The sequence below is a fragment of the Tachyglossus aculeatus genome, chromosome 2 (assembly GCF_015852505.1).
Source record: "Tachyglossus aculeatus isolate mTacAcu1 chromosome 2, mTacAcu1.pri, whole genome shotgun sequence".
Taxonomy (NCBI): Eukaryota; Metazoa; Chordata; class Mammalia; order Monotremata; family Tachyglossidae; genus Tachyglossus; species Tachyglossus aculeatus.
The window spans coordinates 132134393-132160616 of NC_052067.1; the positions used below are offsets into that span (position 1 = coordinate 132134393).

General features: G+C 47.5%; 1 protein-coding gene and 1 non-coding gene across 2 annotated transcripts in view; one reads left to right on the forward strand and one right to left on the reverse strand.

Annotated features, from left to right (window-relative positions):
• Positions 1-26224, forward strand: part of SH3RF3 (SH3 domain containing ring finger 3) — a 397785-nt gene that overhangs the window by 260032 nt on the left and 111529 nt on the right. Inside the window, exon 10 of the mRNA XM_038742700.1 lies at positions 18683-19015. Within this exon, the coding sequence (XP_038598628.1) occupies positions 18683-19015 (333 nt within the window). The remainder of the gene's footprint in view (positions 1-18682; positions 19016-26224) is intronic.
• Positions 9717-9854, reverse strand: LOC119925053. The gene has a single exon (XR_005449725.1). It is a non-coding gene; the product is annotated as a small nucleolar RNA SNORA7 (small nucleolar RNA).

The following is a 26224-nucleotide window of genomic DNA, read 5'->3' on the forward strand; positions in this document are numbered from 1 at the left end:
ATGTCTTAGTGGATACAGCAGGGGCCTGGCAGTCAGAGGACCTGGGTTCTAATCCCAGCTCCCCCACTTGTCTTCTGTGTGACCTTGGGCAAGTCACTTAACTTCTCTGTGCCTCAGTTACCTCATCTGGAAAATGGGGATTAAGGCTGTGAGCCCCACATGGGACAACCTGATCACCTGGTATCTACCCCTGTGCTTTGAACAGTGCTTGGCACATAGTAAGCATTTAACAGATACCATTATTATTATTATTATTATTAAAGGTGCAGCTCCTCCAAGAGGTCTTCCCAGACTAAACCCCATCTTTTCTCAAGTGCTTAGTACAGTGCTCTGCACACAGTAAGCGCTCAATGAATACGATTGATTGATTTCCTCATCCCCCACTCCCTTCTGGGTCGTCCTGACTTGCTCCCTTTGCTCCGGTCCCCTCCCAGCCCCCACAGCACTTGTGTACATATCTGTAAGACTGTAAACTCATTGTGGGCAGGTTTTATGTCCGTTTATTGTTATATTGTACTCTCCCAAGCGCTTAGTACAGTGATCTGTACACAGTCAGTGCTCAATAAATGTGATTCAATGAATTTTGGATAATCAGATCTAACCCAATGTGTCCCTCCCAGGGCTCCCCATCTAATAATAATAATAATAATAATGGCAGCATTTATTAAGCGCTTACTATGTGCACAGCACTATTCTGAGCGCTGGGGAGGTTACAAGGTGATCAGGTTGTCCCAAAGGGGGCTCACAGTCTTAATTCCCATTTTCCAGATGAGGGAACTGAGGCCCAGAGAAGTGAAGCGACTTGCCCAAAGTCACCGAGCTGACAAGGGGCGGAGCCAGGATTTGAACCCAGGACCTCTGACTCCAAAGCCCGGGCTCTTTCCACTGAGCCACGCTGCTTCTCACCACGCTGCTTCTCAGATGTACATATCTGTAAGACTGTAAACTCTTTGTGGGCAGGTTTTGTGTCCATTTATTGTTGTATTGTACTCTCCCAAATGCTTAGTACCGTGGTCTGTACACAGTCAGTGCTCAATAAGTGCAATTGAATGAATTTTGGATAATCAGATCTAACCCAATCTGTCCCTCACAGGGCTCCCCATCTAATAATAATAATAATAATAATAATAATAATGGCATTTATTAAGTGCTTACTATGTGCAAAGAACTTTTCTAAGTGCTGGGGAGGTTACAAGGTGATCAGGTTGTCCCACAGGGGGCTCACAGTCTTAATCCCTATTTTCAATCAATCAATCAATCAATCTATTGTATTTATTGAGCGCTTACTGTGTGCAGAGCACTGTACTAAGCGCTTGGGAAGTACAAGTTGGCAACATATAGAGACGGTCCCTACCCAACAGTGAGCCCATTTTCCAGATGAGGGAACTGAGGCCCAGAGAAGTGAAGTGACTTGCCCAAAGTCACCCAGCTGACAAGTGGCGGAGGCGGGATTTGAACCCAGGACCTCTGACTCCAAAGCCCGGGCTCTTTCCACTGAGCCACGCTGCTTCTCAGATGTACATACCTGTAAGACTGTAACCTCTTTGTGGGCAGGTTTTGTGTCTGTTTATTGTTGTATTGTACTCTCCCAAGCGCTTAGTACAGTGCTCTGTACACAGTCAGCACTCAATAAGTGCAATTGAATGAATTTTGGATAATCAGATCTAACCCAATCTGTCCCTCACAGGGCTCCCCATCGAATAATAATGATGGCATTTATTAAGTGCTTACTATGTGCAAAGCACTTTTCTAAGTGCTGGGGAAGTTACAAGGTGATCCGGTTGTCCCAAAGAGGGCTCACAGTCTTAATCCCCATTTTCATTCAATCAGTCAATTGTATTTATTGAGCGCTTACTGTGTGCAGAGCACTGTACTAAGCGCTTGGGAAGTGCAAGTTGGCAACATATAGAGGCGGTCCCTACCCAACAGTGAGCTCATTTTCCAGATGAGGGAACTGAGGCCCAGAGAAGTGAAGTGACTTCCCCAAAGTCACCCAGCTGACAAGGGGTGGAGCCGGGATTTGAACCCAGGACCTCTGACTCCAAAGCCCGGGCTCTGTCCACTGAGCCACGCTGCTTCTCTAAGAGGGAGGGAGAGCAGGATCTTACCCCTGGAGTCAAAACAGGGATTAAGTGGCTTGCCCAGGAACTTGATTTCCAGGTCCATGACTCCTCTGCAAGACCACTTCCTCTCCATGGTGCCAAACTCCTTCTTGCAGGGAGGGTGGGGGGGATGGGGAGGAGGGGAGGGAAAAGGGAAGGCCTCCTGGAGGAGGTGAGCTCTCAGTAGGGCTTGGAAGGGAGGAAGAGAGCTAGCTTGGTGGATGTGCGGAGGGAGGGCATTCCAGGACAGGGGAAGGACCGGGGAACAGCCCTGAAGCCGAGACGGAGGAGTTTGGAGCCTAGAGGAGAAGTGTGCAGGCTGGGCTGTAGTAGATCAGCGAGGTAAGGTAGGAGTGGGTGAGCTGATTGAGGGCTTTAAAGCCCATATTAAAGTGTTTCCGATTAAACTGATAACACAGGATCCTGTTGGTGAGGTGCTTGGGAACAAGGGAAAAAGAGTGCAGGGAAAGTAGACATTCAGGGCAAGAAGAGACCTGGGTTTTAGATTTGGGCCTCTGGAAATCATTTCCTTGGAATTGCTTGAAGGGGGTGCATAAAATTATTTGCACTCTTGGAGAGTATCTAAAATTGTCCCTTTCTGACTGATTCTGGGCCCCCCCGCCTTACCGCCTTTCCTTCCCCACAGCACCTGTATGTATGTTTGTACGTATTTATTACTCTATTTATTCTACTTGTACATATTTATTCTATCTATTTTATTCTGTTAATAGGTTTTGTTTTGTTCTCTGTCTCCCCCTTCTAGACAGTGAGCCCACTGTTGGGTAGGGACCATCTCTGTACGTTGCCAAATTGTACTTCCCAAGTGCTTAATACAGTGTTCTGCACACAGTAAGTGCTCAATAAATACGATTGAATGAATGAAGGAATGAATTTTTGAGCAGGGGGAAGGGGTTCTGCCTCTGTTTCAGTTTAAGCAACCTTGTCAACCTGCCCAATGGTAGCTTTATAATTTTCCGACTGTAAGTTCCTTGTGGACAGAGATTATGCCTACCAACTCTATTGAACTCTCCCAAGAGCTTAGTACAGTACTTCATACAAAGCACGCACTAAATACTATTGACTTTTTAGAGGGTTTCCCCCTTTTTAAGGGGTTTCCTCCTGTACTTCCCAAGCACTTTGTACTTACCAAGCGCTTAGTACAGTGCTCTGCACGCAGTAAGCGCTCAATAAATACGATTGATTGATTTTTAAATGACCACTAACTGCCAAAGAATTGACCCGTTTATCATGACCCCTTTCTTTGATGTTCAACCGGCCTATTGAACCACTATTAACCTCTTCTAGACTGTGAGCCCGTTGTTGGGTAGGGATTGTCTCTATATGTTGCCGATTCATACTTCCCAAGTGCTTAGTACAGTGCTCTGCATGCAGTAAGTGCACAATAAATATGATTGAATGAATGAATGAAGAAGAAGAAGAATTGTGGTATTTATTAATACCACGGAGAAGCAGTGAGGCTCAGTGGAAAGAGCCCGGGCTTTGGAGTCAGAGGTCATAGGTTCAAATCCCGGCTCCACCACCTGTCAGCTATGTGACTTCGGGCAAGTCATTTCACTTCTCTGTGCCTCAGTTACCTCATCTGTAAAATGGGGATTAAAACTGTAAGCCGCCTTTGGGACAACCTGATCACCTTGTAATCTCCCCAGAGCTTAGAACAGTGCTTTACACATAGTAAACGCTTAACAAATACCATTATTATTATTATTATTAAGATTTTATTGTGTGCCATGACTGTACTAAGCACTCGGGTGGATACAAACAAGTCAGATTGGATGCAGTCCCTTTCCTGCATGGGCTCACAATTTTAATCCCCATTTTAAACTGAGATGGAGCGAAAAGAAGCAACTTTCCCCAATTCACACAGCAGACGTGGTAGAGCCTGGATTAGAACCCATGACCTTCTGATGCCCAGGCCCTGGCTCTGTCCTCTATTCCATGCAAAAAGCAGCGTGGCTTAGTGGAAAGAGCACGGGTTTGGACGTCAGAGGTCATGGGCTCTAATCCTGGCTCCACCACTTCTCAGCTGGGTGACTTTGGGCAAGTCACTTAACTTCTCTGTGCCTCAGTTATCTCATGAGAAGCAGCGTGGCTCAGTGGAAAGAGCCCGGGCTTGGGAGCCAGAGGTCATGGGTTCCAATCCTGACTCCTCCACTTGTCAGCTGTGTGACTTTGGGTAAGTCACTTAACTTCTCTGTGCCTCAGTTACCTCATCTGGAAAATGAGGATTAAGACTGTGAGCCCCATGTGGGACAACCTGATCACCTTGTACCACCCCCAGCCCTTAGAATAGTGCTTTGCACATAGTAAGCACATAACAAATGCCATTATTATTATTATTATTATTATTATTATTATCTGTAAAATGGGGGTGAAGACTGTGAGCCCCACGTGGGACAACCTGATAACCCCAGTGCTTAGAACAGTGCCTGGCACATAGTAAACGCTTAACAAATACCATCTTTATTATTATTATTATTATTATTTAAAAGGAGGCAGTAGTGGCTGGATCTGGGGAAGAGAGAAGTTATTCCTTCTACCACCAGTGACAGTATCAGCAGAGTTTCCCATCAGCTCTAGCTGCTGCTACTCCAGCCCGTCAATCGATTGTATTTATTGAGCACTTACTGTGTGCAGAGCACTGTATAAAGCTCTTGGGAGAGTCCAATATAACACTACAATGGAACAGGGTTGGTAGTTGGAGATGCAGCGTGACTCAGTGGAAAGAGCATGAGCTTTGGAGTCAGAGGTCATGGGTTCAATTCCTGGCTCCGCCAATTGTCAGCTGTGTGACTTTGGGCAAGTCACCTAACTTCTCTGGGTCTCAGTTACCTCATCTGGAAAATGGGGATTAACTCTGTAAGCCCCACGTGGGACAACTTGATTACCTTGTATCTATCCCAGTGCTTAGCACAGTGCTTTGCACATAGTAAGTGCTTAATAAATGCCATTAAAAAAAAAAGTGGTGGAGCCGAGATTTGAACCCATGAACTCTGACTCCAAAGCCCGTGCTCTTTCAACTGAGCCACGACGTGGGACATGGACTGTGTCTGATCTGATTAAGCATGGCTCAGTGGAAAGAGCACAGGCTTGGGAGTCAGAGGTCATGGGTTCAAATCCCAGCTCCTCCACTTGTCAGCTGTGTGCCTTTGGGCAAGTCACTTAACTTCTCTGGGCCTCAGTTCCCTCATCTGTAAAATGGGGATTAAGACTGTGAGCCCCACGTGGGACAACGTAATCACCTTGTAGGCTCCCCAGCGCTTAGAACAGTGCTTTGCACATAGTAAGTGCTTAACAAATGCCATTATCATTATTATTATTATTAGTTTGTATGTACCCAGTGCTTAGTATGGTGCCTGACACATAGTAAGTGCTTAGCAAATACAATTTTAAAAAATGAGATTGCTACCACTGGCCTCCTCCCATCTAATAATAATAATGGTATTTGTTAAGCGCTTATTATGTGCCGAGCACTGTTCTAAGCACTGGGCACTGTTCTAAGCACTGGAGTTGGACTCCTCCGAGCATGCTCACAAAGGCAGGAAAACAGTTTTATGTTTGGTCTGTGTTCTGCCTTGCTGTCTTTACTACCTATTTCCTCAACCTCTCCTGTCCTTCCGCCGAACACTAGCCCACGTCAATCAATCAATCAATCAATCGTATTTATTGAGCGCTTACTATGTGCAGAGCACTGTACTAAGCGCTTGGGAAGTACAAATTGGCAACACATAGAGACAGTCCCTACCCAACAGTGGGCTCACAGTCTAAAAGGGGGAGACAGAGAACAGAACCAAACATACCAACAAAATAAAATAAATAGGATAGAAATGTACAAGTAAAATAAATAAATAAATAAATAGAGTAATAATATAAATAGTAATATTATAATATATTACGAATTACTAATAATTACTAATATTACTAATATATTAATAATAATAAAAATATAAATAATAATATAAATAATAATAAATAGAGTAATAAATATGTCCTGCCTCTGGCCTCCAACGCCCTCTCTCCTCAAATCCCACAGACAATTTCAGACAATTATTCATTTATTTATTTATTTGTTTGTTTATTTATTTATTTATTTTACTTGTACATATCTATTCTATTTATTTTATTTTGTTAGTATGTTTGGTTTTGTTCTCTGTCTCCCCCTTTTAGACTGTGAGCCCACTGTTGGGTAGGGACTGTCTCTATATGTTGCCATCTTGTACTTCCCAAGCGCTTAGTACAGTGCTCTGCACACAGTAAGCGCTCAATAAATACAATTGATTGATTGATTGATTGATTTCTCTCTCCACCTTCAAAGCCTTATTGTAGGCCCATCTCCTCCAAGAGGCCTTCCCACTTTAAGCCCCACTTTCCTCATCTCCCACTCCCTTCTGCGTCCCATGACTTGCTTCCTTTGCTCTTCCCCGCCTTCCAGCCCCACAGCACTTATGTACATATCTGTCATTTGCTTTATTTGTATTGATGTCTGTCTCCCCCGTTCTAGACTGTGAGCTTGTTGTGGGCAGGGAATTAATTAATTCATTCATTCAATCAATCGTATTTATTGAGCGCTTACTGTGTGCAGAGCACTGTACTAAGTGCTTGGGAAGTACAAGTTGGCAACATATAGAGATGGTCCTTATGCAACAGCGGGCTCACAGTCTAGAAGGTGGAGACAGAGAACAAACAAAACACATTAACAAAGTAAAATAAATAGAATAAATATGTACAAATAAAGTAAATAGAGTAGTAATAATAATAATAATAGACTTCTGACTCCAAAGCCCACGCTCTTTCCACTGAGCCACGCTGCTTATGAAGAGGGACTCAGAAGGCTCCTGGACGCTTCAGGCTGCAAAGATGCCACCTCTGTCAAATTGTCCTCTCCCGAGACATGTGGCGGAGCGGGATTCGAACCCATGACCTCTGACTCCAAAGCCCAGGCTCTGTCCACTGAGCCACGCCGCTTCTCTTGTGTTGGTTATCGACTGCACAGATGCCAGTCTGAAAGACTACGGTCCTCCTGGGCACGGTCCCACCTCTCCCCGGCTCCGGGCAATCCGGATAGAACGGGATCTGGGAAGCGGCACATGAGAAGCGGCCCGGTCCAGTGGATAGAGCACGGGGCTGGGAGGCGGAAGGTCGCGGGTTCTGATCCCGGCTCCTCCACTCGTCTGCTTTGGGACCTTCACTTAAGAGAAGCAGCGTGGCTCAGTGGAAAGAGCCGGGGCTTTGGAGTCAGAGGTCATGGGTTCAAGTCCCGGCTCTGCCAATTGTCAGCTGGGTGGCTTTGGGCAAGTCGCTTCACTTCTTTGGGCCTCAGTGACCTCATCTGGAAAATGAGACTGTGAGCCCCACGTGGGACAACCTTATATCCGCCCAGTGCTTGGAACAGTGCTTTGCTCACAGTAAGCACTCAACAAATACCATCATTATTATTATTATTCATCCATTCAATCGTATCACTGTTTATTGTGGCATTGTACTTTCCCAAGCGCTTAGTACAGTGCTCTGCACACAGTAAGGGCTCGATAAATTCATTCATTCATTCAATCGTATTTATTGAGCACTTACTGTGTGCAGAGGACTGTACTAAGGACTTGGGAAGTACAAATTGGCAACATATAGAGACGGTCCCTACCCAACAGCAGGCTCACTGTCTAGAAGGGGGAGACAGACAACAAAACAAAACATATTAACAAAATAAAATAGAATAGTAAATATATACAGGTAAAATAAATACAGTAATAAATCTGTACAAACATATATACAGATGCTGTGGGGAGGGGAAGGAGGTAGGGTGGGGGGATGGGGAGGGGGACATCCTGATCATCTTGCAACCTCCCCAGCGCTTAGAACAGTGCTTTGCACATGGTAAGCGTTTAATAAATGCCATCATTATTATAACAGTGATTATTCATTCACTCATTCAATCGTATTTATTGAGCACTTACTGTGTGCAGAGCACTGTACTAAGCACATGGGATTATTATCATCATCAGTATTTATCGATCACTTCCTGTGTCCAGAGCACCATGCAAGGAGCTCAAGAGAGTACAATAAATGAAGAAGACAGAGTCCCTACCCTGGAGAAGTTTACAGTCTAGTGACAGGACTTCAAAAGAAGGATCTTTAGTGGAAGTTGAGGTTTCTCAGTGGCCAGTAATGGACATTCCTGCCACCCCTTCCACCTGCAAGTCCTACACATTCTCCCACTCAGCAACATTCAGACTTTCCTACCTGCCTGCGAATCTTCTTGCCTAAAACACGGACCTCAAAGGATTAAACCATTCTGTTCTTGGCCAATTCTTTAAAAAATAAATTTTACAGGTGACATCAGGAGAATTGTACGCACGACAATTTTTTAAAAATCTCCCCCTGAACCGCTCCTTCCCCCTACTGAGATGTGGTGAATTGTATTTCCACTGGCAATTTTGTGATTAAAAGAATAGATTGCCTGCTTTCATAGTTGCCGTGGCAGCTGAGTGTGGGAGTAAATAGCAAATGGGATGATCCTAAACTCTCATTAAAATTATATCCCAGAGCATATGATTTAAGTTCTGAAGCAGGGGCGACGGTGAAAGGAGTGGGTGAGCTAGTGAATGTGGTGGAGGATGTAGAACTCTACAAACATGTTACTGATTCACTTGCTCTCTGGCTCTTTGGATTTGGTTCTCAACAAGAGGGTCTTGTACATATTTACTATATTTATTTTGTTAATGATGTGCATTTAGCTTTAATTCTGTTTTTTCTGATGACTTGACACCTGTCCACATGTTTTGTTTTGTTGTCTGTCTCCCCCTTCTAATAATAGTAATAATAACGATGGCATTTATTAAGCACTTACTATGTGCAAAGCACTGTTCTAAGTGCTGGGAAGGTTACAAGGTGATCAGGTTGTCCCACGGGAGGCTCACAGTCTCAATCTTAATCTTAATCTTTTAGACTGTGAGCCCACTGTTGGGTAGGGACTGTCTCTATATGTTGGCAACTTGTACTTCCCAAGCACTTAGTACAGTGCTCTGCACACAGTAAGCACTCAATAAATACAATTGATTGATTGATTGATTAATCCCCATTTTCCAGATGAGGTAACTGAGGCTCAGAGAAGTGAAGTGACTTGCCCAAAGTCACACAGCTGACAAGTGGCGGAGCCGGGATTTGAACCCACGACCTCTGACTCCAAAGCCCGAGCTCTTTCCACTGAGCCACGCTGCTTCTCTATCAGTTTCAATCAGTTGTATTTATTGAGCGCTTTCTGTGTGCAGTGGACTGTACTATGCACTTGGGAAAGTACCATGTAACAGAGTTAGTAGATACATTCCCTGCCCACAACGAGCTTACAGTCTAGAGTCTGTAACACTTTCTTAGTTTACTTGTCTTACGCTTTCAAGTCATCTCCAACCCATAGCGACGCCCCGGACAAAGCTCTCCCAGAACACCCCACCTCCATCTGCAATCGTTCTGGTAGTGGATCCAGAGAGTTTTCTTGGTCAAAATCCAGAAGTGGTTGACCATTGCCTCCTTCCACACAGTAAACCTGAGTCTCCGCCCTCGACTCTCTCCCATGCTGCCGCTGCCCAGCACAGGGGAGTTTTGACTTGTAGCAGATTGCCTTCCACTCACTAGTCACTGGCCGAGCTAGGAATGGAATGGGTAGGCCTCTGCTTGATTCTCCCTCCCATAGCCCAGACTGGTAGAGGACTGGAAACTCTCCAAGTGTGACCCTGAGAGGGACAGAACCCACCCCGCACCCTCTGTTCCTCTGCTGCTTATCTCCTCACCGTACCTCGTTCTCGCCTGTCCCGCCATCGACCCCCGGCCCACGTCATCCCCCTGGCCTGGAATGCCCTCCCTCTGCCCATCCTCCAAGCTAGCTCTCTTCCTCCCTTCAAGGCCCTACTGAGAGCTCACCTCCTCCAGGAGGCCTTCCCACAGAGCCCCTTCCTTCCTCTCCCCCTCATCCCCCTCTCCATCCCCCGCATCTTACCTTCTTCCCTCCCCCACAGCACCTGTATATATGTATATATGTTTGTACATATTTATTACACTATTTATTTATTTATTTATTTTACTTGTACATATCTATTCTATTTATTTTATTTTGTTAGTATGTTTGGTTTTGTTCTCTGTCTCCCCCCTTTTAGACTGTGAGCCCACTATTGGGTAGGGACTGTCTCTATATGTTGCCAACTTGTACTTCCCAAGCGCTTAGTACAGAGCTCTGCACAGAGTAAGTGCTCAATAAATACAATTGATGATGATGATGATAGATTACTTTGGATTTCAAAAATGTTAACCTGCAACCCACCGGTCAGAATGCCGGAATACATCCCAAACATTGTCTCTTGGTGATACCCTCGACCTCATCATCTCCTACCGCTGCACTGTGTCCACCCTCACCAACTCTGAAATCCCTCTCTCTGATCTTAATCTTCTCACCTGCCTCCTCACTCACACTCCTTTCCCCTGTAAATCCATATTACTCCCTCACAGAGATCTCCGCTCTCTTGACCCCATCCATCTTTCTGAGCGCCTCACACCCCACCTCGCCTCCCTCTCCTCTCTACCCAGTCTTGATGATCCGATTACTGCTCTCAACTCTACCCTTTCTATTCAGCTAGACTCACTCGCTCCCCTTTCCCTTCGCCGCTCTCATACCACTAACCCACAGCCCTGGATCACTGCCACTGTCCGCCTCCTTCGCCCTTATGCTCGAGCTGCCGAACACTGCTGGCAAAAGTCTAAACACCATGCCAACCTCGTCCACTTCAATTTATCCTTTCCTGCCTTAACTCAGCCCTCTCCTCTGCCAAACAAAACTATTTCTCCTCCCTTATTGAAACCCATGCCCATCATCCCCGTCATATTCATATTTATTGAGGGCTTACTGTGTGCAGAGCACTGTACTGTACTTACTTACTTACTTACTGTAAGCGCTTGGGAAGTACAAGTTGGAAACATATATCTCTCTCTCATCTCTTTCTCTTTCTCTCATTTGCCTGGTGATTCCTTTGGGAATAAGCCTTTTTCATGAAAAACCTTGACCCATAACCTGGAGTGCAAAGGTAAGCCAAATTGAGGCTGTCAAGTTGCTGCTGCTGGATTTTAAAATATAAAAAATAATGAATTAGGTGCATGCTCTCCAAGAAGAGAGTGATTCTCCATTGCAAAAGCCAAGTTTAACAAACTTCCCTTACCCTGAGCTTAGTCTTGTCTTATAGACCTCAACTCATCTCTCTTACTTAACCCACGTAACCCATGTATTAAGTCTGTTACCAAATCCACAAACTTCCCTTACCCTGAGCTTAGTCTTGTCTTATAGACCTCAACTCATCTCTCTCACTCAACCCACATTACCCATGTATTATGTCTGTTTCCAAATCCTGTCTGTTCTACTCCATGACATCCCTGTAATCTGCCCCTTCCTCTCCCTCCAAACTGCTATCACATTTTTCCCAGCATTTTTCATATCCCACCTCAACTGTTGAGGCATATAGAGAAGCAGCGTGGCTCAGTGGAAAGAAGCCGGGCTTTGGAGTCAGAGGTCATGGGTTCAAATCCTGGCTCTGCCAATTGTCAGCTGTGCGACTTTGGGCAAGTCACTTCACTTCTCTGTGCCTCAGTTACCCCAACTGTAAAATTGTAAAACTGTAAAACTGTAAAATTAAGACTGTGAGCCCCACGTGGGACAACCTGATCACCTTGTATCCTCACCAGCGCTTAGAACAATGCTTTGCACACAGTAAGTGCTTATTATTATTATTATTCTCTGAGCCTCAGTTACCTCATCTGCAAAATGGGGATTAAGACTGTGAGCCCCACGTGGGACAACCTGATCACCTTGTATCCCCCCAGCACTTATAACATTGCTTTGCACATAGTAAGCGCTTAATAAAAAATGTGATTATTATTATTATTATTTCACCAGCCTCTTCGCTGACCTCCCCAACTCCTGTCTCTTCCCACTCCAGTCCATACTTCATTCTGATGCCCGAATCCTTTTTCTAAAAGAAAAGCTCTCTCCACATCTCCTCTCTCTTCAGACACCTCTAATAGTTGTCCGTTCATCTTAGCATCAAGCAAAAACTCACTATCATTGGCTGTAAGGCATTTCTAGACTGTGAGCCCGCTGTTGGGTAGGGACCATCTCTATATGTTGCCAACTTGTACTTCCCAAGCACTTAGTACAGTGCTCTTAAGCACTCAATAAATACGATTGAATGAATTCAGTCAGCTCTTTCCCTCTTACCTTACGTCATTGATTTCCTATTACAACCCAACCTTCGCAATGGTCTGTTATTTCAGTGCTTGGCACATAGTAAGCACTTAGTAAATGTCATTATTATTATTATTATTATTCACTTCCCTAATGCTAACCTACTCACTGTATCACAATCTCTTCTGTCTCACCACCGACCCCCCGCCAACATCCTACTTCAGTCCTGGAATTTTTTTCCCCTTCATATCTGACAGTCCTCCACTCTCCCCACCTTCGAAGCCCTACTGAAATCACATTTTTTCCGAGAGACCATCCCCAACTAACCCCTTACTTCCTCTATCTGCCCTCCTTTTTGAATCACCTATGCACTTGAATCCGTATCCCTTTAGCACTTGGATTTTCACCTCACCCCCCACAGAATTTACGTAGCCATATATATACATAGCTGTAGTTTATTTTGTCTGCCTCCCCCTCTAGTCTGTAAGCTTCTAGTAATAATAATAATTATTATTATTATGGTATTTGTTAAGTGCTTACTATGTGCCAAGCGCCATTCTAAGCGCTGGGGTAATCAGGTTGTCCCACGTGAGGCTCACAGTCTTAATCCCCATTTTAGAGATGAGGGAAGTGAGGCACAGAGAAGTTAAGTGGCTTGCCCAAGGTCAGTCAATCAATCAATCAATCGTATTTATTGAGCGCTTACTGTGTGCAGAGCACTGTACTAAGGGCTTGGGAAGTACAAGTTGGCAACATATAGATACAGTCCCTACCCAACAGTGGGCTCACTGTAAATCTTAATCCCCATTTTCTAGATGAGGTAACTGAGGCCCAGAGAAGTGAAGTGACTTGCCCAAAGTCACACAGCTGACAAGTGGCAGAGCTGGGATTTGAGTCAATCAATCATATTTATTGAGCGCTTACTGTGTGCAGAGCACTGTACTAAGCACTTGGGAAGTCCAAGTTGGCAACATATAGAGACGGTCCCTACCCAACTGTGGGCTCACAGTCTAGAAGGGGGAGACAGAGAACAAAACCAAACATATTAACAAAATAAAATAAATAGAATAGATATGTACAAGTAAAATAAATAAATAAATAGAATAATATTTAGTAATAAATAGTAATAGTAATAGATAGTAGGTCACACAGCAGACAAGTGGCGGAGCCGGGATTGGAACTCATGTCCTCTGACACCCAAGCCCATTCTCTTTCCACTAAGCCACACTGCCTTTTAATGGGTAGGGATCACGCCTAACTGCTATACTGTATTGTACTCTCCTCAGCATTTAGTGCAGTGCTCTGCATGCAATAAACACTCAATAAATACCTTTAGTAAATAATAATAATAATAATAATGGCATTTATTAAGTGCTTACTATGTGCAAAGCACTGTTCTAAGCACTGGGGAGATTACAAGGTGATCAGATTGTCCCACAGGGGGCTCACAGTCTTAATCCCCATTTTACAGATGAGGCAACTGAGGCCCAGAGAAGTGAAGTGACTTGCCCAAAGTCACACAGCTGGCGGAGCCGGGGCTTGAACCCATGAGGTGTGGCGTGGAGATGTGACATTTGTTCCCCACCCGTGACAATCATTGAATGTGGTGATTTTCTCCTAGTTTACAAAAAAAAAATTAATGTCTCTTCTTGTCCTCTGCACCCCAGCTAACAGGTGGTAACCTCAGAATAACTTGTACTTCCCAAGTGCTTAGTACAGTGCTCTGCACACAGTAAGCGCTCAATAAATACGATTGATGATGATGACCTCTGACTCCAAAGCCCGGGCTCTTTCCACTGAGCCAGGCTGCTTCTCTAATAATAATAAGAATACTAATAAATAATAATAATAAATAATAAATAATAATAACAATAACAATTGTGGCACTTGTTAAGCGCTTTATGCTCCAGGCACTCTACTGTTAGGAGTGATGGCGTCAGAGAGGGCAGAATCAGGAAATGAGACAAGAAAGAACTGAGCATGACGTGATGATGATGATGATAATGGCATTTATTAAGCGCTTACTATGTGCAAAGCACTGTTGTAAGCACTGGGGAGGTTACAAAGTGATCAGGTTGTCCCACGTGGGGCTCACAGTCTTTATCCCCATTGCACAGATGAGGCAACTGAGGCCCAGAGAAGTGAAGTGACTTGTCCAAAGTCACACAGCTGTAGAACTATGACATTTCTCAATCACGCAGCAGAGTCTGGCAACAACAGGGATCCAATCTAGACAGTAAGCTCATTGTGAGCAGGGGATGTGTCTGTTATATTGTTATAGCAGTGTGGCTCAACGGAAAGAGCCCGGGCTTTGGAGTCAGAGGTCATGGGTTCAAATCCCGGCTCCACCACTTGTCAGCAGTGACCTGGGGCAAGTCACTTAACATCTCTGTGCCTCAGTTCCCTCATCTGTAAAATGGGGATGAAGACTGTGAGCCCCACGTGGGACAATCCGATCACCATGTATCCTCCCCAGCGCTTAGAACAGTGCTTTGCACATAGTATGTGCTTAATAAATGCCATTATTATTATTATTATTATTGTAGCGTACCCTCCCAAGCGCTTAGTATAGTGCTCTGCACCCAGTAAGCGCTCCATAAATACAACTGACTGACCGACTGACTGTCATGGCCCAACCGCCTGTTTCAGTTCCCAGCAGGAGGGTCCCAATGGGGACGGTCCTAAATGGGAGGGTCCCAGCAGGGAGGGTCCCCAGTCTTTAGAGAAGCAGCATGGCTTAGTGGAAAGAGCCCAGGCTTGGAAGTCAGAGGTCATGGGTTCTAATCCCGCTCCGCCACTTGTCAGCTGTGTGACTTGGGGCAAGTCACTTAACTTCTCTGTGACTCAGTTACCTCATCGGAAAAATGGGGATGAAGACTGTGAGCCCCACGTGGGACAACCTCATTACCTTGTATCTGCTGTAGTACTTGGAACAGTGCTTGGCACATAGTAAGCGCTTAACAAATACCATCATTATTATTATTAGTTCCCTAAGCTCCAGTGGAGAGCCTGGCCTCAGTCTTGGCCAGGGACAGCATCCCTGTGGGTTACTTGGGCTTGTAGAGCGTGGGGAAAGAGCATGGACTTTGGAGTCAGAGGTCATGGGTTCAAATCCTGGCTCCACCACTTGTCAGCTGTGTGACTTTGGGCAAGTCACTTCACTTCTCTGGGCCTCAGTTACCTCATCTGTAAAATGGGGATGAAGACTGTGAGCCCCACGTGGGACAACCTGATTACCTTGTATCCCCCCCAGCACTTAGAACAGTGCTTTGCACATAGTAAGTGCTTAATAAATGCCATTATTATTATTATTATTATTGTAGTCCCAGGGGGCCATGGGTCATATAGCCACTATGTTTGCTGGGAGCCCTCTGCCCCTGGCAGGCAGTGGGGAGGTGGGACTAATAATAATAATAATAATAATAATGGCATTTATTAAGTCATGGCACACAATAAAAGCTTAATAATAATAATGGTATTTGTTAAGTGCTTACTATGTGCAAAGCACTGCTCTAAGCGCTGGGGTGGATACAAGGTGATTAGGTTGTCCCACATGGGGCTCACAGTCTTCATCCCCATTTTACAGATGAGGTAACTGAGGCCTAGAGAAGTTAAGTGACTTGCCCAAAGTCACACAGCTGACAATTGGAGGAGCGGGGATTTGAACCCATGACCTCTGACTCCAAAGCCCGGGCTCTTTTCCACCGAGCCACACTGCTAGCTACGGCTAGGTAGCCCCGACCCTGGGCTGGTTGCACTTGTCCAAGCTGACGGCCCTTTTCATGGGGCATCTTGGAAGTGCAGAGATCAGACATGGCCACAGAATTCCTAGGATGGGAATGCCTGGAAATCAGAGCTGGAATTTGGGCAAGGAGCATCACGGCCTAAGTGTGTAGAGAAGGACCCTGGGAGTCAAAAGGATCTGGGTTCTAATCCCCACTCCACCACTTGTCTGCTGTTTGCGACCTTGGGTAAGTCATTTAACTTTTCCGGGTTTCAGTCACCTCTCTGTAAAACAGGGATGAAGACTATGAGCCCCATGTGGGATGTGGACTGTGTCCAACCTGGTTACCTTGTTCCTTCTTCAGTGCTTAGCACAGTGTCTGGAATATAGTCAGCACTTAATAGATACCATAAAAAAAGAATCAGGGATCATGGTATTTAGTGGTGATTTAGGTATGATTTGAGTGAGTTTGGGGTGCACTTTGAGTTTGATTGGGATGCAATTTTGGTTGTGAATTGGGTGCACTCTTGGGTGTGATTTGGGTGCATTTGGGGTCGATTCCCCATGCTCTGCACAAACTAAGCATTGAAAAAATATGATTGATTGATTATGAGAGCCACGCCACTGAGGTTCTCTCTCGGGATTCAGCATCATGACCTGCCCTGTCTTAGGATCCCAAGGCAGGTGGAGAGGGGCAAAACCCAGCCCCCATCACCAGCTGGACAAGGTTTTCAGAGCCATCTTCTGACCTCATAATAGGGGATTCCATTACCTCTATTTTATTGATTGATTCATTCATTCAATCGTATTTATTGAGCGCTCACTGTGTGCAGAGCACTGTACTAAGTGCTTGGGAAGTCCAAGTTGACAATTGTCTGCCTGATCATGTGAATGAGAAGGCAGCTGGGATTGAAACTGGCACAGAATAGCTCATCACTGGTAGCAGCAGCAGTAACAGTAGTAGTAGTAGCAGTAGTGGTGGTATTTATTAAGCACTAACTGCATTCAGAGCCCCTTTACTACGTGCTGAGTAATTAATCAATTTTGATCTCTGGCCCTTAGAGGACTCTCAAGTTAAGAATACAAAATAGAGAGAGGTGGGAGGTTCAGACACATGTGAATAAGTCCTTTTCCCCAGCTCGCTCTCCCTTCTCCATTTTCTATGCATTTGGATCTCTGACCTTTAGACATTTGATATTCTCCCTGCCCCCAATTCTACTGCACATATGTTCATATCTTTAAATTACATACTATTTGTTTATATTAATGACTGTCTCCTTCTCTAAATTGTCGGCTCATTATGGGCAGGGAACATCTGCTAATTCTGTTGTATTGTACTCTCCCAAGTGTTCTGCACACAGTAAGTGTGGATTAAATGCCATTGATTGATAAGGGGAAATGATGGGGTAAAACACTGAAACAGAGCACAGTCTCAGGTGGCTTTATTTATTTATTTTACCTGTACATATCTATTCTATTTATTTTATTTTGTTAGTATGTTTGGTTTTGTTCTCTGTCTCCCCCTTTTAGACTGTGAGCCCACTGTTGGGTAGGGACTGTCTCTATATGTTGCCAACTTGTACTTCCCAAGCGCTTAGTACAGTGCTCTGCACACAGTAAGCGCTCAATAAATATGATTGATTGATTGACATTTCAGCTCCAATCCCACCAAGCACATTTTCTCTCTTGGAAACCCCCAGGACCTGGGACCCTGTTCAAGTGGGAACAGGAGGCCCCAAGGAGTGTTTTTCTTCCATTCAATCATATTTATTGAGCACCCACTGTGTGCAGAGCACTGTTCCCAACTGCTGGCTTGTTTCTGGCATCTAATTCATTCATTCATTCAACAGTATTTATTGAGCACTTACTGTGTGCAGAGCACTGTACTAAGCGCTTGGGAAGCACACGTTGGCAACATATAGAGATGGTCCCTACCCAACAGTGGGCTCACAGTCTAGACGAGTGGGCTCACAGTTCCCCACCGGTCCCACTCCCTAAGCCCAGCCTCTCCGGCAGGGTCCCCGCCGTGATCAGTGGTGGTTAGAGAAGCAGCGTGGCTCAGTGGAAAGAGCCCAGGCTTTGGAGTCAGGGGTCATGGGTTCAAATCCCGGCTCCGCCAATTGTCAGCTGTGTGACTTTGGGCAAGTCACTTCACTTCTCTGTGCCTCAGTTACCTCATCTGTAAAATAAGGATTAAGACTGTGAGCCCCCCGCGGGACAACCTGATCACCTTGTAACCTCCCCAGCGCTTAGAACAGTGCTTTGCACATAGAAAGCGCTTAATAAATGCCATTTTATTATTATTATCATTATTCTAATGGGGTCTGAGGGACTGGCTGCCCCCACTGGAACCTTCTGCAGGGCCTTCTGGTTGCTTAAACCCTGGGACTTGTCAGGGTGGCGGTGGGGCCTGCAGATGATCGGGGCCGCACACAAGGAGGGCGCCCAGGCCAGGCCCAGGTGGACGAGGAGGGCTGCTGGGCCAGAGTTCGGCCCTCCCCAGCTTGAATAAACAGGCGAAAGGAGGTGAGGGGAGCACCAGGCCGGAGACCGGCTGTGGCGACCATCTTACGCGGCCCCTCGCCCCTTTTGGTTTCCCCCCACCCTCGTCCCGGCGCTCAGCTCAACGACTCGGCCAAGCAGCTCATCGAGACGGACGTGGGCGCGGGGCCCGGGCAAGAGGCCTCCCCGCCGTCGTCCCCGGCCCCAGGCCCCACGCCGAGCGGGGCGGGCGTGGGCGCGGTGGGTGCCATCCAGAGGCGCGTCGACGGCCGGAAGCACACCAAGAAGCGGCACTCCTTCACGGCGCTCAGCCTGACGCACAAGGCGGCCCAGGCGGCCAGCCAGCGGCGCTCCATGGAGATCAGCGCGCCCGTGCTCATCAGCTCCAGCAACCCGAGAGCCGCCGCCAGGATCGGGGAGCCGCCCCATCTCTCCTCCAGCGCCCCGGCCCAGGTACGGGGCTCCCGAGGACGGTGGAGGGGGTCAGGGGGTGTTTTGGCACTACAGGAGGGATGGGGAGGGGCCCGGATGCGAAAAATGGGGCCTACTCCTAAAGCTAGAGGCCCTCTAGACTGTAAGCTCATCTCTGGACTGTACGCTTGTTGTGGGCAGCGAATGTGTCTATTATTACATTGTACTCTCCCAAGCACTTAGTACAGTGCTCTGAACACAGTAAGCGCTCAATAAATACGACTGACTGACTGACTCTCCCCACCTTCAAAGCCTTATTGAGGGTACATCTCCTCCATGAGGCCTTCCCAGACTAAGACCCCCCCCAATTCCATGGGGGGGCTCAATGGAAAGAGAACAGGCTTTGGAGTCAGAGGTCATGGGTTCAAATCCCAGCTCCTCCAATTGTCAGCTGTGTGACTTTGGGCAAATCACTTCACTTCTCTGGGCCTCAGTTACCTCATCTGGAAAATGGGGATTAAAACTGTGAGCCCCCCCGTGGGACAACCTGATCACCTTGTAACCTCCCCAGCGCTTAGAATAGTGCTTTGCACAAATACCATCATTATTAAGCTTGTTGTAGCCAGCAAATGTGTCTTATTATATTGTACTCTCCCTTGTGCTTAGTACAGTGCTCTGAACATGGTAAGCATTCAGTAAATACGACTGACTGACTGACTCTCCCCACCTTCAAAGCCTTATTGAGTGTGCATCTCCTCCAAGAGGCCTTCCCACACTAAGACCCCCCCATTTCCTCTTCTCCCACTTCCTTCTACATCACCTTGACATACTCTCTTTGTTCTTTCCCCTTTCTAGCCCCACAGTACTTAATAATCATAATCATAATGATGGCATTTATTAAGCCCTTACTACATGCAAAGCACTGTTCTAAGCGCTGGGGAGGTTGCAAGGTGATCAGGTTGTCCCACGGGGGGCTCACAGTCTTAATCCCCATTTTGCAGATGAGGTAACTGAGGCCCAGAGAAGTGAAGTGACTTGCCCAAAGTCACACAGCTGACAATTGGGGGAGCCGGGATTTGAACCCATGACCTCTGACTCCGAAGCCCGTGCTCTTTCCACTGAGCCATGCTGTTATGGAGGTGGATGGGCAACCATTGGAGATTTTTGAGATTTTTTAAATGACACTACTTGCAGAGAACAGCCCTGGTATTGACTCTGGCAATGTGGGCTGTTCGACCCTAGCCCCCCTCCTTGAACCCAGGCCCTCAGGCTGCAGTCAGAGGAGCCTTGGGGTCACTAGAGTCTCCTTAATGGGGCAAAGGGCTGGAATCCAAAGTAGGGGCATCCCACCGGCCTTCTCCCCTTTACCCTGCCTCCAGAATCACGCCCTTCCATCCCCAGTGGGACCACCCATTGCCAGGCCAATGCCCGGGCCTTTGGCCTGGTGTCAGTGGTGTCAGAGAGACCCTGGGAGGGAAGACAGGTGGGAGCAGCCTGCCCTCTACTCCCATCCCACCCCCTAAACTGCGGCTTGCTCCACACCCATGTGCCAAACAGTCAATCAATCAATCAATCAATTGTATTTATTGAGCGCTTACTGTGTGCAGAGCACTGTACTAAGTGCTTGGGAAGTACAAGTCGGCAACGCATAGAGACAGTCCCTACCCAACAGTGGGCTCACAGTCTAAAAGGGGGGGAGACAGAGAACAAAACCAAACATACTAACAAAATAAAATAAATAGAAAAGATATGTACAAGTAAGATAAATAAATAGAGTAATAAATATGTACAAACATATATACATATATACAGGTGCTGCGGGGAAGGGAACATGGCCACCAGTAGGGCAGACTTGAAATCACTGTAATCCTGAAGGCCAGGGATGAAATCAGAGTCTTGGCCCCATCTGGAGCCTGGCTGACCAGATTCCGGCTTCCCAGAGATGCCGAGGGAATCTTCCCACCACTCTCCTCCTACCCCTCCAGCTCAGACCCCAGGTGGTTCATCTTCCTTCCATTTTCACCCTTCATGAATTATTTCAGCCGCCGTTCAGAAAGGTCACAGGTCAGCTCCGCTGCAGATCCCTAGGTTTTAACGGCAGAAAGGGCAACTCATGAATAATGGAGCAGCCCCCATCCCCTCGGCCAGCCCCATGACCCCTTGAGACCAAATCGCATCCTGAAGGAGACCGACTACCCCGGGGCAGAGGCGCAGATAGTGGAAGTGGCTATCTTCCCTGCAGTACTACCGTCTAGTGGAAAGAGCACAGGGCTGGGCACCAGGAGACCTGGGTTCTAATCCCAGCCCTTCTGACTCTCCTCCAGTTTACCCCCAGTCCCTCTGTGGTGATTGTGTTGTACTCAGAATTAAGGTCCCTGGAATTATGGAAATAACAGTGGTGCATGGAACTGGTCAAACATTTTTATTTTCCCATTGTGCTTTTCCATCAGTGACCTCATTTTATCTCCACAATCATCCCTGTGAAGTTGGAATTACTATCTCTGTTTTACTGCTGAGGAAACTGAGGCACAAAGAGATGATGTGACTCACCCAAAATCCTCAGCCCAGGGTCTTCTGCCTCCTGAATGGATGTATGAATGTGTGCATGCAAGAATAAATGAGCAAATGAGTGAATGATAATAGTAATGATAATTGTGGATATTCACCCCAAGCCCCTAGCCCAGGGTCTTCTGCCTCGGGGATGAATGAATGAGTGAATAAATGAATGAATAATGATAGCAATAATAACTGTGGTATTTGTTAAGCATTTACCAAGCGCTGGGGTAGATAGAAAATCATCAGATCCCACATGGGGCTCACAGTCTAAGAAGGAGGGAGAGCAGGTATTGAATCTCCACTTTGCAGAAGAGGGAACTGAGGCATGGAGAAGTCAAGTGACATGCCCAAGGTCACACAGCAGGTAAGTAGCAGAATGGTATTCGAACCCAGGCCCTGTGACTCTCAGGCCTATGCTCTTTCCACTAGGCTACGCTTCCTGAATGAGTGATCTTAACTACTGTGCTCTTTATTCTCTTTTCTTGATGCTTTCCAGAGCAGAGGAAGTGGGAAGTGGGCACCCATTGTGGTTCATTCATTCAATTGTATTTATTGAGCACTTTCTGTGTGCAGAACACTTTAGTAAACGCTTGGGAAGTACAAGGCGGCAACATGTAGAGACGGCCCCTATCCAACAACGGGCTCACAGTCTAGAAGGGGGAGACAGACAACAAAACAAAACATGTAGACAGGTGTCAAGTCATCAGAACAAATAGAATTAAAGCTAAATGCACATCATTAACAAAATAAATGGAATAGTAAATATGTACAAGAAAAATAAATAGCGTGATAAATCTGTACAGACATATATACAGGTGCTGCGGGGAGGGGAAGGAAGTAGGGCAGGGGGATGGGGAGGAAGAGAGGGAAAAGGGGGCTCAGTCTGGGAAGGCCTCTTGGAGGAGGTGAGCTCTCAGTAGGGCTTTGAAGGGAGGAAGAGAGCTAGCTTGGCGGATGTGCAGAGGGAGGGCATTCCAGGCCAGGGGAAGGACATGGGCTGGGGGTCGACGGAGGGACAGGTGAGAAGGAGGTACAGTGAGGAGGTTAGCAGCAGAGGATTGGAGGGTGCAGGCTGGGCTGAAGAAAGAGAGTAGGGAGGTGAGATAGGAGGGGGCGAGAGGATGGAGAGCCTTGAAGCCGAGAGTGAGGAGTTTTTGCTTGATGCGTAGGTTGACAGGCAGCCACTGGAGATTTTTGAGGAGGGGAGTGACATGCCCAGAGCATTTCTGCATGAAGATGATCCAGACAGCAGCGTGAAGTATAGACTGAAGTGGGGAGAGACAGGAGGATGGGAGATCAGAGAGGAGGCCGATGCAGTAATCCAGTCGGGATAGGATGAGAGATTGAACCAGCAAGGTAGCGGTTTGGATGGAGAGGAAAGGGCGGATCTTGGCGATGTTGTGGTGGTGAGACCGGCAGGTTTTGGTGACGGATTGGATGTGAGGGGTGAACGAGAGAGTGGAGCCGAGGTTGTGGGCTTGTGAGACGGGGAGGCTGGTAGTGCCGTCTACAGTGATGGGAAAGTCCGGGAGAGGGCAGGGTTTGGGAGGGAAGATAAGGAGTTCAGTCTTGGACATGTTGAGTTTTAGGTGGCCGGCAGACATCCAGATGGAGATGTCCTGAAGGCAGGAGGAGACGCGAGCCTGAAGGGAGGGAGAGGGAGCAGGGACAGAGATGTAGATTTGGGTGTCAGCAGGAGCTGGTTTTGGGGGGGGGGGGGCGGGGCACAAAAAGGAAGACACCCCCCCACACACAAACACACACACACTTTGGTAATGAACATTTGATGAGGGCTTTTGATCCGGCGCCGACATGTTGGCGCACATTAACAGCTTGTGCATTATTTCCTGCACCATTAAGGCCTAAAATGACATCAGAGGGCAGGGAGATTCCCCATGGAGATAGTGAGGTCCGGAAGGGAGCCGCAGGAATGTCCGGAAGGGCGCCGCGGGAATGTCAAGGACCACTAACCTGTTTTCCAGCTCAGAGGCAGTCTGCCAGCCAGCTCGGTGTTAACCTGAGCGTAAGCACAATGAGGAGTATCTTTTCCCCGTGATCCCTCCTTTTAATGACCGCTGAAAATAAGATACAAATCTGCAATTGAGGCATTGAAGCAGTGTGGCTCAGTGGAAAGAGGACGTTAACCTGAACGTAATCACAATGAGGAGTATCTTTTCCCCGTGATCCCTCCTTTTAATGACCGCTGAAAATAAGATACAAATCTGCAATTGAAGCATTAAAGCAGCGTGGCTCAGTGGAAAGAGCCCGGGCTTTGGAGTCAGAGGTCATGGGTTCTAATCCCAGCTCTTCCACTCATCAGCTGTGTGACTTTGGGCAAGTCACTTCACTTCTCTGGGCCTCAGTTACCTCCTCTGTAAAATGGGGATTAAGACTGTGAGCCCACCGTAGGACAATCTGATCACCTTTTATCCTCCCCAGCGCTTAGAACAGTGCTCTCTGCAGTGCAGGCCTCTTCTTCTCCCACTCCCCCAGACTCACCGGAAAAGGAGGAGGTGTCGGTTTCCTTCTCGCCCCCCAATGTCGCTTTCGCACTATCCCTCCTCCCCCCTTCCCTTTCCTTCCCTTCCTTTGAAGCCCACATTATTCGCCTCTACCACCCCCTCCAGATTCTTGTAGCCGTCATCTACCGCCCTCCCGGCCCCACTTCCAACTTCTTTAACGACTTTGACCCCTTCCTCACCTTCCTTCTCTCCTTCTCCATGCCCACTCTGATCCTCGGAGACTTCAATATCCACATGGATATCCCTAACGACTCCTCTGCTGCCCGCCTTCTATCTCTCCTTGACGCTGCCAACCTCTTCCTCCACCCCACCTCGCCCACTCACTAACTAGGTCATACCCTCAACCTCATCATCTCCTACCGCTGCACTGTGTCCACTCTCACCAACTCTGTAATCCCTCTCTCTGATCATAATCTTCTCACCTGCCTCCTCACTCACACTCCTTTCCCCGGTAAATCCGTATTACTTCCTCACAGAGATCTCCGCTCTCTGGACCCCACCCATCTTTCGGAGTGCCTCACACCCCACCTCGCCGCCCTCTCCTCTCTACCCAGTCTTGATGATCCGATTACTGCTCTCAACTCTACCCTTTCTACTCAGCTAGACTCACTCGCTCCCCTTTCCCTTCGCCGCTCTCGCACCACTAACCCACAGCCCTGGATCACTGCCACTGTCCGCCTCCTTCGCTCTTATGCTCGAGCTGCCGAACGCTGCTGGCGAAAGTCTAAACAGCATGCCAACCTCGTTCACTTCAAGTTTATCCTTTCCTGCCTTAACTCAGCCCTCTCTTCTGCCAGACAAAACTATTTCTCCTCCCTTATTGACACCCATGCCCATCACCCCCGCCAGCTCTTCCGTACATTCAACTCCCTTCTCAGGCCCCCGGTTCCTCCCCCTCCTCCTTCCCTCACCCCCAACGATCTGGCCTCCTACTTCATTAACAAAATTCAATCCATCAGGTCCGACCTCCCCAAAGTCTCTTCCCCCCTTTCTCCATCCCCCCGGCTCTTAACACTCTCTGCTACTCTCCCATCCTTCCCAGCGGTATCCTCAGAGGAACTCTCCTCCCTCCTCTCAAGTGCTACTCCGGCCACCTGTGCTTCTGACCCCATTCCCTCTCATCTTATGAAATCTCTCGCTCCATCCCTTCTCCCCTCCTTAACTTCCATCTTCAACCACTCACTCTCCACTGGTTCCTTCCCCTCTGCCTTCAAACATGCCCATGTCTCTCCCATCCTAAGAAAACCCTCTCTTGACCCCACCTCACCTTCTAGTTATCGTCCCATATCCCTCCTACCATTCCTTTCCAAACTCCTTGAACGAGTTGTCTACACGCGCTGCCTAGAATTCCTCAACAACAACTCTCTCCTCGACCCCCTCCAGTCTGGCTTCCATCCCCTTCATTCCACGGAAACTGCCCTCTCAAAGGTCACCAATGACCTCCTGCTTGCCAAATCCAACGGCTCATATTCTGTCCTAATCCTCCTCGACCTCTCAGCTGCCTTTGACACTGTGGACCACCCCCTTCTCCTCAACACGCTATCTGACCTTGGCTTCACAGACTCTGTCCTCTCCTGGTTCTCCTCATCTCTCCGGTCGTTCTTTCTCAGTCTCTTTTGCAGGCTCCTCCTCCCCCTCCCATCCTCTTACTGTGGGGGTTCCCCAAGGTTCAGTGCTTGGTCCCCTTCTGTTCTCAATCTACACTCACTCCCTTGGTGAACTCATTCGCTCCCACGGCTTCCATTATCATCTCTATGCTGATGACACCCAGATCTCCATCTCTGCCCCTGCTCTCTCCCCCTCCCTCCAGGCTCGCATCTCCTCCTGCCTTCAGGACATCTCCATCTGGATGTCCGCCCGCCACCTAAAGCTCAACATGTCAAAGACTGAACTCCTTGCCTTCCCTCCCAAACCTTGTCCTCTCCCTGACTTTCCCATCTCTGTTGACGGCACTACCATCCTTCCCGTCTCACAAGCCCGCAACCTTGGTGCCATCCTCGACTCCACTCTCTCATTCACCCCTCACATCCGAGCCGTCACCAAAACCTGCCGGTCTCAGCTCCGCAACATTGCCAAGATCCGCCCTTTCCTCTCCATCCCAACCGCTACCCTGCTCATTCAAGCTCTCATCCTATCCCGTCTGGACTACTGCATCAGCCTTCTCTCTGATCTC